The 19,088-nt window shown below is 43.1% G+C and overlaps 1 protein-coding gene across 1 annotated transcript in view; it reads right to left on the bottom strand.

Moving 5' to 3' along the window:
* Positions 1-17,341, bottom strand: part of FAM124A (family with sequence similarity 124 member A) — a 62,411-nt gene extending 45,070 nt beyond the window's left edge. The window contains exons 1-2 of the mRNA XM_023187425.3: positions 17,140-17,341; positions 8,323-8,354 (exon numbers count right to left, since the gene is read on the bottom strand). Coding sequence (XP_023043193.1) covers positions 8,323-8,354; positions 17,140-17,207 — 100 coding nt within the window. The 5' untranslated portion in view covers positions 17,208-17,341. The remainder of the gene's footprint in view (positions 1-8,322; positions 8,355-17,139) is intronic.
* Positions 17,342-19,088: the final 1,747 nt, after the last annotated feature.

Raw genomic sequence — 19,088 nt, forward strand, 5'->3', positions numbered from 1 at the left:
TAGGGATCAAAAGCTTTAAAGAGTACACTTTTTACCCCAGCAATTCTGATTGTAGGAGTGTCTTCTAATAAGGAAGGATATGCACAAAGACCTATTAAGATGTTTTTTGGCAATGCTGTTTATAGTAGTGAAAAGGCAAATACAACCTATAGGACCAACAATAGGGCACTGGTGAATAAAGTACAGTGCAAAAATATAAGGGAATACTGTATGAATATTCAAACTATTATAGAAATGAGTTTCCTGGCATATAAAGATGTTTGCACTATAGTTAGAAAATTAGACTATGAAACAAAATATACAATGCCATTTTTTGGTAAATTATTACCCCAAATTTTATATATCTACAGAAATATGTGGATGCTCAGAAAAAAATCCTGTAAAGGCAGACACCAAATTATGTATAATGGTTGTTTCTGGATGGTAGGATTCTGGGTCTTCTTCTTTTTGCTAATCTGTATTCTCTGATTTTTCTGCAACGACTGTGTATTATTTGGGTAGCAAAAAATTATTTTGAAATTAAGAAAAGCACCAGGCACATCAAGGTAAGGAGTAGTGGCAGTTATTCACTTTTGTTTCCTCTCTTGGGGAAAATCCTGACAATTCTGGTAGACCAGATATCCCTAAAGTACCACTTCAGCTTTTCAGGGAGGTAAAAAACGTGGTAATGAGAAGTCTGCCTCCATTTTTCTTTCATATCCTGGATAGAAACCAACACCCTCTTTGGAGGTGAAGTCACACAACTAAAACTTACCTTTGAATCCAGAAGACTACACCATATTTTTTTGGAAATGTATACCAGCATAGCAAAGCATCAAAGGAGTTATCTGTGTCATGTATTGTCCTTACCCTGTGATTTCCTGATGCATATCTTTGGTTATTGCTTTTTTCTTATCAACTGTCAGATAGTTAACACTGCCTAGCTTTTCAGGTCCCCATTCAGAGGACTCTGAATATACAGGCCCCACACCATGAAATAACAATCTAATGGACTCACACGTTCAGCTTCAGTAATTCCTTCATCTCAGAAGTTTCATTTGCCACTTCCATGGTCCAACAGGTAAGGCTGCTACCTGAAACCCCAAACACACACCTCTACCCTCTTCATAAGGGATATACCCTGTGTTTTAGAATAAACCACTCTCGGTGGGTAAACATCATCTTTTCTTTTCAATTATCAACTTAAAAACGCAAATATCAAGTGAAAAATTTTTTCATCCAGATATTAGGTGGATCCTAGAGCCTATAGGTTTTAAAAATTAGAACCTGAAAGTAAGAGATTCGGATAAGCCATGTGTATCAGGGATGATTTAAGAGCGAGCTTGCATAACGAAGAGATGGGCTAGCTCGGTGTTCCTCAAACTTCCAGTACATACAACTTACTGGCCTCGGGAGGCCTGGGATTCTGCATTTCTAACAAGCTCCTGGTGATCCCTGGACCACACTCTAAGCAGCAAGTTTTCCAATTTGGTGATTCTATATGCTCTACCAGGCCATTAACACCTTCCTCTGGGCAGCTGACAAAATGCGAAGCAAGCAGTATGCCCTGACCCACAACAGCTGGCATTCTGTGGCTCTGAGGCTATGGCTGAGCCACCACCTGAGTGGCTGCAAAACCCAGACCTGCCATAAATGACACACCCAGGCCTGTGGCCTATGAGTGTCACCTATCAGCTACATGCTAAATGGCCCCAGCCCTAGGAGGAGGGCCCAGGAACCTGACAAGTATCCCAAAGCCCCTCCACAGAACACTTCAATGCCTGGGGTTATGGGAAGAGCCACCAGCAGCAGGGCCCTCTCTCCACAGTTAGGGAAAGCTGGAGTGAGGCCCCTGGCTTCTGGGGCAGGGAAAAGAAACCTTAAGGGTGTCTCCCATACACCTACAGAGACAGTAGCTATAAGTATACCGGATGCCCCATTTCTGGAATGCAATAGACACTACTGAGTAAAAGCTTTAATTCTGCAGTCACTTTGGAGGAAAAGCCACAAAAGAAGACAGTCTGGATAAGGAAATCAGATTGATCTGTCCAGATGTACAGCATTTCAGTGGTTCCTCACTTGTTTCTATAGCCATGACCACACACCAAGATGGAACACGTTATCACTGACACCATCGACCAACACTCAGCCCCTCATGGAGAACCCGATCCAGGGCTGCAGACTCATTCCAGCTGTGCCACAGCTCACCCTGAATCTCCTTTGAGAACAGTTTTGTGAATAAACATGACTGTTGTGCTAGGACATGGTCTTAAATGTAATAAAAATGGAAATAGTTCTTATTTGGGGTTCGTTGGCTGGAAGTTGCACACTCAAGTGCTTCCAGCTCTGTGGATGGTAGAGTAGAAATTCAAAACCCTATGATTTTCCCCCACTTGGAAATAAGTACACCATCTCCCCAGTGCTTTCAGTTGTTTTATGTCAACTGCTGGGTTTATTACAGTATATCAAGCAATCATTAGTATTACTAATAAGCCCTTTGGAGGCTAAGGAAGTAAAAAACTAATGAAAATAGGGGCAGACCTGAACAGAGACAATCAAGATATACAACTAACTCTAAGCGACTACATTCTAATTTAGAGAATATTGGTGACTTTTCTTTATGACACTTTTACTGCAGTAGGGTGTGAAGCTGGGGATGGAAGAGGTGGATGTTTGAGTCTTTTCACAAACCTGTGAACACTGCCAGCTTCATGCTAATCACAAAATAAAGCAAGTTCAATAGCTAAAACTGTTCTTTATGAGAATTAAACAGATTTGAGTTTTGCTTAGATCTTATGGAATAAGACTCTGAAAGAATATTTGTTTTGAGAATTATAGGGAAAGTATTTTACACAGAAGAAAAAATGAAGACTAACATTTACAAATGGATAAAAGTTAAATTGGCTACTAGCATCTCTTCTGACACATTGATCTTCCTTTTCTGGAGAGGTGATAAAAAACTGGCTCTAAAATGAGCAAAATCTGTCAATAAGTTATCATCTTCTCTAATGAAAACAGAAAGAAAATAATAAATACTTCATTATCCCAAGTCTGAATTTAGCTCTTGGATATGGAGATACAGATCATATGTATTCACGTATTCCCCATTGGTGAGGAGTTCTACGGTATGCAATCATATCTTTTCCATGTGTTGCTTTCAAAGCTCCTACATTGGCTTATCACAAATGTAATTGCTTAATCATGTCACAATGAGCTCATCTTTCCCTCCAAAATGCTGAGGGGTTGCAAAAATGTGGCCAAGGCCAAGATCAAAACATTTATTGCATCAGTATCCTGAACCTGTAAGAAAATGTTGAAATGACTGAGAAACTAGAGAGAGAAGGCAGCATTTATGTGGAAAGAGACAGCTATGAGAAAGGACAGTCTCAGGAACGGATGCCATGTCTTCCCAGACAGAGCAGCGAAGCGGAATTGACAAGCCCCGGTGGTGATTCTAGACCAGCTACAGTGGCTTGTAATTAACCAAGACACCTGGACTTGCCTATCTGAAAAACACTTGTGATCCACCTGACCCCTTTTCCTTCAATAAGAGTGTATCCAGGGGTCCCGAGCAGCAGCTGCGCCTAGTTGAGGCTGCTTTGAGGGCAGTTCAGACACGGCAACCCCAGGAAAGCAGCAGGGAGGATGTCAGCAGGGAGAGAGGCTATCTGAGTTACTGGAGGGACAGAGCAGGAAGCTGGAAAAAGAAGGTAGGGCCAAAATGGAAGTGGGCAGGAATGTGAGGCCCCAGTGGGTTGAAAAACAGTTTCAGTGCCTCACAGCCACCCATCATGTGTGCCTTTTTGCACAGCTTGGTACATGTTCCCAGGCTCAGATCAGCAGAGCACACTGTTCGTGGCCTTTTCTCCCTGACTTCCACAGCCACAGAGAATTCCTCAGGGAATTGTCAAGGGGCTAGGAGAAGCCCTCTATCACTTCACCCAATCTTTTACCATTTGTGCTTTCTGCTGTCTACAAGGCATTCCTGCCATCGCTGGCACTTCCTAAAGGTGCCAGATAAAGAGTTCATGACTATCCTGAGTTTTGAGGAGGAACAGTTTTAGAGGTAAAATTAGGAGAGAAAACATAGAAGGTTCCTTCAGAACAGCCTCAAATAGGACTGGTTAGTTCTTTGACTATTTCCTATCGGCTTATTCTGGGGCTAGATATCCTCAAAAAATGTCATAGTTTCCTAAAAATCTAATTTTTAAGTTCCTAATACCTTCTAAGAGTAATTCTCTAAGTATGATTATAATCTTAATTTGAATGGAAATATTCAATCACACATGATACAGATGTCATTAGCATTACGTGGCAGAGTTGATTTTTTTTTCCTGGCATAATTATTGTTTTTCTTTTCTCTCATTTATAAATAATTTCCCCCCTTTTATTTAAACCGCATGAGAATGTAAATTGTACATAGTGGCTTGATGATCTCACCAGGTTTCTGGAAAAACAGGATTCTGGAAGTAAAAATTAATCTTCCATAGCAAGTATTATGAGTTATTGAGATCTCCTGAGTGCCAACAGTGTGTTTAGCCTTTCGGAAAACATTGAAAAAAATAAAATAAAAAGCCTGCCTTCCTTGTCAATCTGAAAAAGGTAAATGACACAGTTGCAACTGGAAAAAATTCACCCAGACAAAACCAAACCATCCATTAAAGAAGCCCCTCGGTCACGCCCCCCAGATCTGGACAGGAATAGAGGACAAGTCGGCGAAGTGCAGTTCCATGATCTGTGAGGTGGAGGAAAAGAGGGCGATGCCCAGCAGTCCCCATGCCTGCCCCTACCCTAGACCTGTGCAGTTCTGTGAGGAGAGGGAGACAGAAAGCAGCTGCTGCCTTTCACCACAGTCTCTCTCCTGTGACCAGCTTACAGGCAGCTCACAGTTCACAGAAGCTCAGGTTGATTCTGGCCGTCCCTTGTTTTAGGATTTACACTACAGGCCACAAGACAGGATGCCCAGGCCTCCAGATTTGTATTTTGGGCCAAAAAGAGAGTGAAGAGAAAAGGTGTAAGTGCCTCAGTACTTCCCTGCTTCTTTCTTTCCTCCTCCTTCCTTCCATCTCTTTGTAGAGGAGTTTCTTGGAAATTCATATTTCAGCCTCCTAGAGCTTCTGGAAGGGCCCTTAAAGGCTTTCCAGCCCAATCATCTTATTTACAGAGGAGGAAACGAAGGCCCAGAGAGGGCGAATGACCCAAGAGCCTGTGGCTAATTCATGGTGGAACTGGGACTAGAACTCAGGACACCTAACCATGCCACTACTCTTAGACCTTACACTTAGTGATAACTTTTCTTTTTCTCCCATGCGGCAGCTGGCATGAGGAAGCAGCCCCCTGCATTTTGAGGAAAAAGACAACAACTAAATAAAACGGTGCTCTCTGGAGGGAGGTCTCGTTACAATCCTTAGTAATGAAAACTCAGCTGTGGACAAACAGGCAACAAGGTGGATGCTCCTGCTAGCTCACCCCAAGGAAGCATTTCTGCGCCTGTGAACTCAGGAACAAACGGGTAAAAAAGCATCATGTGAATGTTGAGTAAGAACCACTTGCAGACGTAGAAAAATCCACTTTGTAATAGTGAATGATGAGAATTAACTCTCAATTCCCAACAGGAATCAGGAATCATTCAAAAACCACTGAGTCGAGAGAGGCTGACAGCAGTGGCAGAATGACAATGAGATGCAGGAGCTGCTCCCGGGATGTCAAACTGGGACTGGGACGATGCAGCTGTAGGGCAGGGGCAGCCCGGGACCCTTCTGAACACAGACAGTGCCACCCCAATCTCGACTGTGACTGGGAGAAGCCCTGCAACTAAATCACTCAGGATAAATAACAAAGTCACTACCCTTTTCTCCACTCAGACCCCTGTGATTATGCAGTTTGTGGGGAAACACTATTTTAAAAATTTACTTAGAAAATATTTTTTTCTTATTGTAGCATTGTCAAATTGATACCTTAAAGGATTTAAGACTTTAGGTTTTAAAATTGTTTCCAAATCTTTTCAGAAAGTCAACTACGTTACTCTTCACTGACTGCTCCAGGGGCCTTCTCCTGAAAGTGGGTGGGGCCAGGATTTATGCTCTGGCTGGGAGGAGAGGCAGGCCAGGCACCTTGCTGGTGCTGAGGCAGGAACAGTCAACCCTTCCGGCTTCCCCCCCCCGCCCTGCCCTGGTATCCACTTTCTCTTTCTTCCTTATTAATGGAACCATAGCATGTGACAATGTAACCAAAGAAAACATAACATTTTTCAGACTCCCTTGTAACTAGGGATAAACATGTGACCAAGATTGGCCAATAGAGATAAAAATTACTGGGTAGCGTCTCTGAGAAAATTCCTTAAAAAGTGGGGATGGCTCAGCTGGCAGGTACCTTCTGCCCTTCCCCTTTCCTTTTTCCTGCCCAGAACAAAGATGTGATGGCTGGGGTGGAGGCAGCCATGTTATAACATGACAAGCCTGAGGAAGGAAGCCAAAAGCTGAGAACCATGTAGTCAGATGACGGAAGGAGCTTCTGCACCAGACCTGCACTGCCTCCTTGGACTTTTTTTTTTCTTTCTTTTTCTTAAGGGTTAGAGGAAAACTAATCCCTACTTGTTTAACCATCATTTCCCACCATTATTTGTAGTCAAATACATTTCCTAACTGAAACACATATACACACTTACTCACCAAGAGGCCCCAACACTGAAGAGTGAGGCAGGAACCACTAAACATTTAAAGTAGAAAAGAAGAGCAAAATAAGATGATTGGGCTGGGTATTGATCCCAGCTGCACTAATAGAAATTCCAACTCAGAGACTGCAATTAAAATAATGGAGAGGAAAACATCTCAAACCAAATTACCAGTTTTGATAACTACAGAGGTGTTGTGTTGTGACCCAGAGGACTGATTTGTGAGCTACAAATTGAGCTAAGGCTTAACACAAGTATTTTAGAAAAATCATTCTGAAAACAAATGTAGCCTCTGGGCAAAACTGAGTGGAATGAAAATGGTGGCACAGAGAGAGAGGGTTCAACTGAGCTTTCTCTGGTTTTACAAATGCAGGAGCTTTGGGGAATGAGTGCAAATCTCTGAAGCATTATTCTCATTATTACTAATGGTTCTTAATAACTAAGGGGCAACATTCAGTCTCCAATTGGCTGAACTGACCAGAAATTGCTCATTGCAGTTATAGTAATAATGAAATATAATTTGATACTAAATTACAAATCCAGATATAAAACTATCTGCTCAGTCTGTTATTGCAAAGGAAAACTAAGCCAGAACATCAATAAATAGAATAATCCAATTAAGTGTCTCTCCATTTGGGAACTATTTAGAATTGAGAGTTTAACAGGCTAGTGAGATAGGGCAAAACAATTTAGTATTTACTGATTTAAACAATCAGGGCTTTTATTATAAGACAATTACTTTTGTTAATTTAAAATAAGTATTCAATCAATCTGAATGGCTTTGGTCATTTATGTAGTAATCTTAATCACTCTCAATTCTTTCTAGTTATGAGGCATAATTTCTCACAGCACATTTACCTGTACTTTAATATTAAATATAAGCACCTTTTAAATAACTAGAGTGTCTTTGTAAACATATTCCTGATCATTTTTTGCCACACATAATAACCACCTATAAGCCAGGAATTACAAATACAGGGTAATGGATTGATAAAAATGTCTATATTCCTTTTAGCCATATTTAAGTGGAAAAGTGATAGCTAAATTCCCTAATTATAACCTACATCGGTTACACACACTGATATATATGTATATCGATGTACATATGTATTGGCATGCATAACTAATGTAGGTTATAATTAGGGAATTTAGCTATCACTTTTCCACTTTAGCTATAACTGTTCCAACTGTTAACACACTTTGCAGGATTTTGCCAGAGATAGATGTTCCCTCCATTGGAGAGGGAAGGATATTTGCCTGCAGATGCAGGCATGCAAGGGAAGAGATTTTGCAAGAGATGAGCTGGAGCAACCGCAGGGATCCAGGAATTGTGCTCTGAGCTTTCTGTTTGCCTGAGGGTAGCAGGTATCTGATAGATGTTTGTTCAATGAAAGTGCTACCTCAGATTCTTCAGAGATGATGCTCCTAGAAGCATCCACAAGCAGCTGATAAAGCCCAGGTTACATCCTCAAGGCTGAATTTTTGTATGATCAGATTCTCCAGGAAAAGCCTCCGCTTCCAGAGTTACAGCATCCTGTACTACATTCTTTGGCAAGGATGCCTTTGGTTATTCATACCTACTATAAAACCATGTACACACATGGCGTCTATGGTACTGACCTCTCCGGGGACCGTTAGACAATGCTGAAGGATGTTTAAACGATACTTACTGCTGGTGGAGGACAGGTGGCTGTAGTCGGACCTGAAACACAAGACCTCAGTGTTAGTCGAATTATTTATCCAAATGATTTATTCAAGCCAGAATTTTAAACAGTCAGTGGTAAGTAGCATTTAACTGGTAAAGAAATGTCACCAATTAAAAACTGTAGTGCTAAGGCTCATTTTATGCAAAACAAAGTTATGTCTGAATTTGAAAGCAAAACTTTAAAGGAACTTTAGAATTTTGGGGGCCCTCATATGAGTTCTGCCAGTTCCTCTGATGGGGTTTGGAAGAAGCCATTTAAAGGTTTAGCAAAATTTTTGAATGGTTATTTTTCTGGGGAGAAGTCCCAAAGTTTTCAACAGACTCATCACTCGCAGATTCCCTCAAAAGGTTACTGCAAATGAGCACCCTTCAAATGTTCGCACCACACCATGGGGAAATGTTCTTAGTTGACTTAAGCAGAGGATCCCAGTGCGAGGAGAGAGGGAACCTCAGCTTTGAAGGTTTCCGCATTCAAGGTGGGGCTGACCACTAGGAAACAAAGGCACAATGATATTTCCACTGATTTCAGTTCCATCTGAGAAGAAAGCCTGCTGGATATTAGAGTAACAGGATGTGAGCTGTAATAGGGAAAGGGAAAAGGCAGGCTAAGGTTGGAGTGAAATCACCCTTTCAGTTTCTATACTGAGGAATCAGCTGCTGGCATTCAGCCTCTGTAACAGTGAGGCTCTAGCCAAGGATCTGCTTAATCTCTAGTAAGTTTCTGCCCTACTTCTGTAGCTGTTAAGACTTTCCTCTCTGGCAACAAATTTGATATGGAAGCTATTTATTTTTTTCCTCTAGTGTCCCAAAGTCATTCTCAGTAGGAAATTAATCACTTTAGCACATAGGGATTTATTCTGCCATGGAAGTTATGGGATGTAGTTATGCAAATAAACTGCTTAATTATGTTTAATTTTATAGATACACATTTCTTTTATCTCCTTAGTCTCCTGTTGCCTTTCTTAAATCATCCAATTTTCACTCCATTGAACTTCTTGCCACATTTAAAAAAGCACATGCAAAACTTTTTTTAAAAATCGTAAGCAGCATGCCTCTTACTTGTTAAAATAACCTACATCACTCAAAATGCTGCATTGATTTATTGGTTGAGGAACAAAATGGAAGAAAACAACATGTGGTTTTCACTTTTGCAAATGAAATACTTTAGTAGTCATGGAATCAATGAATTTTAAAACTGGAAAGAATAACAACTACCAACATTTGCATATCCCTTTATATATTATAAACTGCATTCATATATATATATAGAGAGAGAGATAGATATAATTCAATTTTTTATTTTATTGACTAGGAAATTAAAGTGATACTATCTGTACAGAGACCGGGAGGTGAGCAATGATTAGTGACTGAAGTGAATGTGCAGGGTAGGTGGAAAGGAAGGAGTCCAAAGGCAGAACGGATTGACTGGCTAGCACATGGTGACATACTGGCTAAGGGAGACAACAGAGAGGGGAGGGTCAAGGATTAGCAATGTTCTGAAGCCCAGGATTTATAACCCAGTACTGGTGCATTAAATTATTTCTGGAACCATTCAGGACATAAACTTTTGAACAATACTTGGAAATGTAATTATATATAAACTGAGTGACTGCTCAGCAAACATCCACTGTGGTAGATGTAACAGGAAAGCAACTCAATTACAATAAAATCATCTTGAGATGGACAGACTTTAAAGAAATGTCATGACTATTCAAATACAACACACATTAAGAATGCATGATATTTCTATTTCTTTTATTCTTTAAAATGTGTATTTTCAGCTAGGATTTTCCAAATTCTCTTGAAGCAGATGGGATTCACATATGCATACATTTTAAAGATCTGCATACAGATGGATATGTATGTAGAATGAAATTTACACTTGAAACATAGTTCAAGAATCTTAAAGTGCAATAGTATTTTAGTGTCTTAGGACAGTGCTGGCATAACTGATGCCCCTCTATGAGTCACTCCATGTTTCTAGACTAAGGGCACCACCAGGTTGGGCCCGCCAAATGGTCAGCCTTCTGACAATCGCACTGATCCTGCTCCAGTTCCCTCCACATACAGCAGCCAATCTTTGCAAAGGATAAATCTGATCATGTCTCTCTCTGGATGAAATTCAAGCTCGCTAGTGTAAAACACAAACCCCTCTCTCTGTGATGGATGGCCTGGCTCTGCAGTCCAACTTTCACCCTGGTCCACTGTCACAACAGAAACACACAGAGAGTCACCTGCAGCCTCCCACTGCTCTCCAGCCTCTGATCCTCAGTATATGCAATTTGTACACAGTTGCCATAATGACGGAGACACAATTTTGAATTGCTCTTTTCACTTGATACCATCATAACATGCTGCTACACATTTCCTGTAATTATCATTTTAAATTGAGTAATATACTATAATTTATTCAACCCTTTTGTTGGCTAAATGATCGTTCCTGGTTGTTCACCTTTTCAAAACACACAGCAATGAGGTATTTATGAATATAGCTTTATATTTATTTTCTTTTCCTTAGAAAAATTATCATGGGCAGAAATATAGACTGAGTTGAGGTATAAATACTTTTATAGCTCTTAAAATATATTCCAAATAACCTCAAAAGCTTATTTACTAGAAATACTGCCAGGAAAGACAAACTACAAAGCTTGAAACAATTTTGCACAAAATAAATAGGTTCAAACCATTTCAGAGAATAACCAGGTATTTGATTAGGGTTCTCTGGACGAGTCTGTACTCCCCTAGTTCTTTTTAGGCATGAAGGAACAGCAGTAGGGTACCTGCCTTGAGATTTCTGTTTATTGGTCTCACATCAGAAGAATTTAGTTAGCTGGCTATGCATAAGACATTCAACCCTGCCAGAATGAAGCATGAAAGGTGAATTTAGAATGAAAAATTTATACACGATATAGAGCAGACTAATACAAGAATTATGTACATTCACACACCTGACAAATATAGACACATTTCCAAATGTTATTTAGTATTTGTGCCAATAATGAACAGAACGATACAGTCCCTTGACTATATTAATTACATTATTACATGTAGGGATTATATAGAGGTTCTGTACTTAAAACAGTTTACCCTATCAGACAGCAGCCTAGCTACCAAATGATATACTACATACATACAGAATACCTTCCTAAATTATTTTCCAGGAAAAGCATGGCATAAGAATTAATCTTGGCATTCCTGTAAAATTGATCTTGATGTTTCTGTAAAACATCAGTTCAACGCATCATGGACCTCATCTGTTAACCCTGATTGCACTGAATTAAATTTAGTGTTAACTAGCTCTACCTTGAATACAAAGATAACAAAGTACTAACAAATGATCTGGTCTTCTACACAGCATTTCCCCTTTCATCTTTTTAAAAGACCTGTCCCATTTAAAAATTCACCCCACCTATTCTTTTCCACCCACCTATTTAAAGTCTAGACTCCTGATTTTTTGTTACGTCTTAAGTCACGGCGAAGTATCAATTGGAGGTCCTCCAAAGAAACAGGGCATGGTATGGCTCTACATGTTCAGAAGCTCAGTGACAGCTGAGATGGAAGTGGAAGTTCATTAATGCCAGACCAAACTATTGAATGAAAATAATCCATCACATGCAAAAGAGTGGCTTACATGCCAAATCCTGAAGGCATCACTAATGAAAAAGTCATTATAAAGCATTGGCTTTTATTTGGGTTTACAAGGAACTGGCTGTCCTTCTATTTAAGGGATTCTGTTTCTTAAGATAGTTTACCACCATCAGCAGCCGACTTGCCAATTTTTGCTATAACGAAAAGTACATAAGAGCACAAGGCTTCTTTCAAGTGGATTTGGAAAATGGGAGTTTCAAAATGACATCAATTGCTATAGAAGAATACTAGTTTGCTTTTAGTCTTGGCTTGTATTAAGTAGGCGAGACAGCAACAGCAGCATTTCAAGCAAAAGGAAATGTCTGAGCAGAAAACAAGAATTAATTACAGATCAAACAGCTCCTGGAGAGGCAACTTCACTAGGTGGGAAGCACACTGGAGATCCAGACTTAAATTCATGCCTCTAACGAGCCATGTGCCCTCTGAGTCTCCATTTCCTCATCTGTAAAATATAGTTATTAGAATACCGAGGCATGCCCTGTAGTCTCTCAGATGTTCTGAATGATCAAATTACTTAAGGTATTTAAAAGCAACAGAGGATCTATTGTGATGAGTTTGAAAAACATATGGACTTGAGTTCACCATTTTTATTATATAAAACCCTAAGTTTATAATTTCGAGTGTTCTTCATAACAATAATAATATCGTATGATGAGAAATAATCATGTCCTAAGGGTTCTAGACACTGAACAGGCACTAGGATTCTAGGCACTGAACAGGCACTGTTCTAGGGGCTTTAAACATATACGCTCATTTAATCCTCACACCAACCCTAGGAAGTAGGTACTACTGCCATCATCCCCATTGTACAGAAGAGGAAACTGAGAGCAGAGAGAGGTTAAGTCACTGGATCAAGGTTTCACAGTCCCTAAGTAGAGGAGCCAGAATTTGAAAGAGCAGGCTGGCTCTTGTGACTAACTTTCAAAGTGGCCAACACAGCCACTGGCATGAAGTTTCTCAGAACTGTTTCTTCCATCATGCCGCTGAAAGGACGGATAATCAGCTTAAGCAATACCCTGACAGCTCTTGTTTCTGTGTTTTGTTCACACCCCCTTACCCCAAATTTTGATGATCCTAACTATCCACTCTCTCTCTCTGCCTGACCCTAGGTAGTTGAGCATTGCTGCGAGAAAATAAATAACTAGGGGAACTTGTACCTCTATAAATACGTAATTGCAAATTTCAACTGGGCACCCGCTCAACATTGCCCCAAACAACCATTCAAATCTCCTTTCTCCTCAGATGGTGGAGGGCTGTATTTACACCAAAGAGAAACCCCATCTTGCCTGCCCTTTTAATTGCAGGAGGGGATATCCTGTCTCCTACCTAAAGCCATCCGTTCCCCTGTGGTCTGAAGTCCATCTGCCTCCACTTTTTTAGAATGCTGACACTACAGGACCAGAGGCAGTGGCTCACATCTATAATCTTAGTGCTTTGGGAGGCCAAGGTGGAAGGATTGCTTGAGGCCAGGAGTTTAAGACAGTTTCTGAGCAACATAGCAGGACCTTGTGTTTATAAAAATTAAAAAAAAAAAATTAGCTGGGCATGGTGTCAGTGGTGCAGGCCTGTAATCCCAGCTACTCAGGAGGCAGAGGCAGGAGGATCACTTGAGCCTTGGAGTTTGAGGTTGCAGTGAGCCATGATTCCACCAATGCATGCCAGCCTGGTGACAGAGACACCCTGTCTGTTAAAAAAAAAAAAAAAAAAAAGCAAGCCAACATTACAGATGATCATCTTTTCTCCTCCTTCTCCTTTCCCTTTCTATAGAATCCTTTCTATCACACTGATTGCTCAATTAGCGCCTATGTTTAGGAAATCTTTCTTCACCCCAGTCTCCCTTTTAGATACTGCCTCTTTTTGTTTCTCCTTTTTCCAGACAAAGGAATTCACCTGCCTCCTCTTCTTCACCTTCTACTGCCTTCTAGAGCCACTCTAATCTGGCTCCTATCTCCACCGCCCCACTGTGAAATACCACTCTTCCTTCACTTCATCATCTCCATTTAAAAAAGACGTTTAGCTTTCCTCATCTTCATCAATTTCTCAGTAGCAGAGTTGATCCTTTCTCAAAAACTCAAACCTCCCTTGGCTTCAATGATTCATATTCTTCCTTCTTTGACCTCATGTCTACTCTTTCTCAGCCTCCTTTATCAGTTCATTCTCATCGACTGGGCATTTAAATGTAGTTTCTCAAGGCTGGTCTTAAACAGCAGCTGCTGCACAGAGTTGTTGAAGGATTCGAGGAGTCCATGAAATACATAAAGGCTTAGAACAGTAGGTGGCACATACTAAATGCTAAGAAAGTGCTTGCTGTTACCTTCAGTTGATTTCGTCTCTCCCAGGGCTTCCATTGCCATTTTTAGGTAAATAGTTCCCAAATGCAATGTCATCATGCGGACCTCCCTACTGAGTTCCAGACAGATATACCCAACTGCTGATTCATCATCTTTACTTGGATGTCTCGCAACACCTCGGACACAGTGTGTTGAAAATGAAATGTCTCAGACCTTGCCCAAACTTGGTTTGGAAGAGATCACCAGCTACTTTGAGAATGTGATAAAAAAAATAAGTTTCTTCTCATACAAATTCACAAAGCACATCATTTGCATACAACTTGAAGCAATTCATGGACCCCAAATTAAGGATCACTGCCTTAGCTGATGTGTCACTTGAGCTAAGTCCTGAAAGAAGAGTAGAGTTCACCTGGCAGACAGGCATGTCAGGTGGGAATGGCAGAGCTGGCAAAGAGGGCAGCTTGACAAAGGCAAGGAAACAGAAAAACCTGTCAGATGTGGCTAGATACAAGGTGCAAAGAAGGACCTGCTGAGAAACAAGGCCAAGGAGGCAAGAAGGGACTCCGTAACAGGAGTCAGGGCATATAGGCCACGTTAAATTCCTTGCATTTGTAGATAACAGAGCCATAAAAGTTTGAAAAGGAGAGACATGATCAGATTTGCATTTTAAAAATACTAATGATAGCAAACACTTATTGTTTTCTATGTGCTTTCTACCCAATCTCTGTGAAAACTAGATAGGGTAAGGGGTGGGGGCAAGCTCCAGAAAAGTAGGGAAACATGAACAGCTTTTTGATAACTGAAATTCAAGGGCTCTATGAATATATGGAAAACACAAAACTAATGAGCATACATTGAAACGCATGCTATTTTACCTTTAGCTTAAGCATACTAGTGATACAGTAAGAATTTCTTTTTTTTTTTGAGATGGAGTTTCGCTCTTGTTGCCTAAGCTGGAGTGCAATGGTGTGATCTCGGCTCATGGCAACCTCTGCCTCCTGGGTTCAAGCGATTCTCCTGCCTCAGCCTCCCGAAGCTGGAATTACAGGCATGTGCCACCACGCCCGACTAATTCTGTATTTTTTTTTTTAGTAGAGACGTGAGTTCTCCATGTTGGCCAGGCTGGTCTCAAACTCCCGACCTCAGGTGATCTGCCCACCTCAGCCTTCCAATGTGCTGGGATTACAGGCGTGAGCCATGGTGCCCGGCCAAGAATTCTTTCAACAGTTCTGTCCTGTTACAACTACACATTTTAGTGACAGAGGCTGAGAACAGAAGCTCTGGTGTCAGCAGGAGTGGCGAGCCCCTCCCAGGAGGCCTGGCAGCTGTCATGCTGATGTCCAGATCCTGGGGCGATATCACCCCCTGGGTCAGGACTTCCTCTCCCTTCTCTAAGACAGAGCCCTTGAAAAACACATCAGTTTTAGGTGAGCTCTGCAAATTGAAAATGAATAGACTAGTGAGCGCTTTATTTAACGCAGCTACAAATAAGCTGGTTAATTTTGCTTTGTTTCTTCTATTCATGGTCCAGCTAACTAGTGGCAGAAAAAAAAAGCCAATAATCTTCAATTAAAGTTGATACATGCCACTTATACAAAGAGTGGGAAGAAGCAAGAGAGTTTAGCATTTAGCATCAGGTTACTCCACCAGATTATAATTGGGTGCTGTAGAGAGCTATGAATGAGTTTGGATAACAGAGAAAGCCCATTGCTGGGTGAATGCCCTAGGGAGTAAAGTCCCACATTTGGGCTAGGAGTGGTGGGGCAGGAGGGGCTGTGTGGGGAGCTTTGCCGGGGTTGGGTTAGAACTCTGGGTGGATTGTGGGCCTAGATTCTCTACCTGCCCTCACCGGGTTGCCAAATCCTGAGATTAGTCTAAAACCTCTCCGACCTTTCAGGAATGAGGCTTTCTGCAGTCTGGGCAGCTCCCGCCCTCCCCCAGGATTACTCCAGATAGGAAAAGACATCCTTTCCTCCTGGGTCAGTACCCGTGGCCTGGATGTGGTGCTGACTCTGCACAGGAAAGTCCTTTAGATATAGGGGCTGCCGGGAAGCCTTTATAATGACATTCATCTCCTAAAAGGCATTTTGTCTTTTGTTCCGCTCAGGAAAACAGTGTTTGGAGACTAACTAATTAGTCTCCAAAGGTTTGAGCTCATTGTTTGAGTCCGCTGAAGCGAAGAGAATATTTAAAAAAAAAAAAAAAAAAAAAGACAGGGCTAGATCCTAATCTTAACACCATCTCCATCCCGCCGGTACAACAGGCCAACGGTTCCGGCTGGGACAGGTGCACTTAGAGGTGACGAAGTTCGGCGGGACTGGAGGAGTCGAGGAAGGGGACTCGGCAGCACAGATTAAAGTCCCACGACGAAGCCATATAACGAGAAATGCCATCCTCCTAACCGACTTCGGAAAGACTTTAGGTGTGGGTGTCCCACCCTGCTTTTCCTCCTCTCCCCATCTCCAGGGCCGGACTCCAGGGTGCTCCGGAGCTACAGGAGAAAAGTCCCCGAGGAGGGAGGAAACAAGTGCAAGAGCATCTCCTGTCTCTAGCGATGCTGACAAGGGGTCTTTGCATCCGCCTGGCGCTCTGCATCGCCTTACCGGATGGGTGGGCTTGCACTGAACCTTGAGCCCTTCCACTTTCCTTCCCCCGGGTGGGGCCCGCCCTGCCGGGGGCAGCCACGGATCGCGCGGCCCGCCCGGGAGGCAGCGGGGGATCCGGCAGGAGAAGCCCCGCGCCCCTGTCCCATTGCGGGGATCAGGAGGGTCCCCAGCCGGGGAGAAGCCGCCGCGCAACTTGGAGAGCGCCCCCCGCCCGCGGTCCGGCCCGGCGCGGCTCACCCTCCGGTCTCGGCGCCCGAGTCCACGCAGTCGTCCTCCTCGCCGCCGCCGCCCGCCTTCGGGTCCATGATGAGCGTCCCGGCCACGCTCGGCTCGCGGGCGCCGTCGTGACCCGGGACGCGCTCCTTCTCGGCCGCTCCTTCCAGTCCGAGCCGGCCGGGCTCCCAGCGAGCGTCTGGCGGCCCTGGAGCCGGCAAACAACTCGAGCGCCAGCAGCGAACCCCGCGCCGCGCCCTCTCCCGGCCGCGCCCGGCGGGGCACCCGCGGCCGCGCCCGCCCCGCCCCTCGCCGTCCGGCGGGACTCGCGTGTGCGCGCGGCGGTGCGAGGGGAGTGCGCGCGAGCGAGTGCGTGAGCGCGTGGGGGGCGTGTGCGGCCGAGGCGTGTGAGGTCCCGTGCGTCTGTGGATGCGATGTGATGTGGGTGCGGTGTGCACTCCTGGTTGCACGCGACTGTGGCTGTGCAACAGCGATGAGCGCGTGTGCCCATCTGTGGTGCGTGACCGCGTATGTGTTTTGGGGGCGGGGTGAGTGTGCACAGAAGAGCCGCCCCTCTCTCCCAGGCCCACAGTCCTGGAATCCCGAGCCCCGGGGCTTGCCAGGAGGTTCCCCAGCTCCTCATCCGGGAGGAGCACTGAGAAAACCAACCTCAGCGCATCGTGAAAGCTGAGAAAGATTTGTTTCCCTTTTGGGAACAATTCGAATACCTGGGTGTTTTCTTATAGTTTCTGAAGAATTGCTGACGCCAAATTCATTATCACCTTTCTCAGTACACGTCTGAGTGGCATCCCACCCCCCAACTTGCCAGTTTACGATAGGTGTCATGCATTCTTTTGCTGCTTTAAAAAAAAAAAAAAAAAGCCTTTAAAAATAATTTAAAGAGCATTGAATGAACCTGCAATTCACGGATTGTTGCAGCAAGGGGATAACCTCAGGGTGAGTTAATGATCACTATTGGAGGGGCTCACCTCCTATTAGGAGGGTGAAGAGGGAGGCAAGTTGGCAGGGCGGTCGGAAGGAGAATCTGAACAACTTGAATTTAGTTCTGACAGTCCTATCCAAACCATTGGGAGGAATTGTCCTTACTGAGCCTAAAATTCCTTGCACCCCAAGCAGCAATGGACATATTGGTGCTCATTAGCTGAAAGAAAGGAGCGTGCCAGTTCTTCAAGGGAGATTCCCCTGCCCATACACTGATCTCTAAAAGAAAATTCTCAAGTGGGGTGAGAAACATTGTGAGTGATGCATTGCACAATGCCATTAATGATCATTTTTAATGTACTGATTCATTCAATAACTAAATGCCAAACAGGAGGGTGAACTCTGCATATACAAATGAGAGAAAATAGCAACAGGTATGATCCTTGCCTTCATGGCACTTACAATCCAGAGGAGAGACAGTTAAACAAATTCTGTGTGTATGTGTGTGTATATATATATTATTATTATATATGTGTAATAAAATGGAGATAAACCACTATGAAGGAAAAGAATAGTGTGCCCAAGAAAGAGAAAACATAATTCAAATTGTGAGAGAGCAGGGAAAGCTCTCTCAGGGAGGGATACCTGAGCCCTCTTCTGCCTCAGGGCCTTTTCTGTTCCTTCTTTTTGAGATATTTTCTCCCAGATTTTCTGCAAGACTCCCCCCACATTTCCTTCTTTTCTGAGTTCACATGGCCCCTCATAACGGAGGCCTCGTTGACTAATCCTACATCACAGTATCCCCTTACCCAACTCTATTTCTTAGCACTCTACTAGGAGCTGGCAGATGATAGATTTATTTACTGGCCACCTGCTCTTTCCTCCTCACCCATACCCCTAATGTCAGCTCCATGAGAGCAGGGACACAGTGTTTTTTGTTCTTGGTGTGTCCCCAACACCTGGAACAGCCCCTGGAGCAATGTGCGTGTGTCGAGTGAATGACAGGGCAGCAGCCCAGTGTAGGTTGTGAG

Source organism: Piliocolobus tephrosceles, chromosome X (assembly GCF_002776525.5).
Source record: "Piliocolobus tephrosceles isolate RC106 chromosome X, ASM277652v3, whole genome shotgun sequence".
Taxonomy (NCBI): domain Eukaryota; kingdom Metazoa; phylum Chordata; class Mammalia; order Primates; family Cercopithecidae; genus Piliocolobus; species Piliocolobus tephrosceles.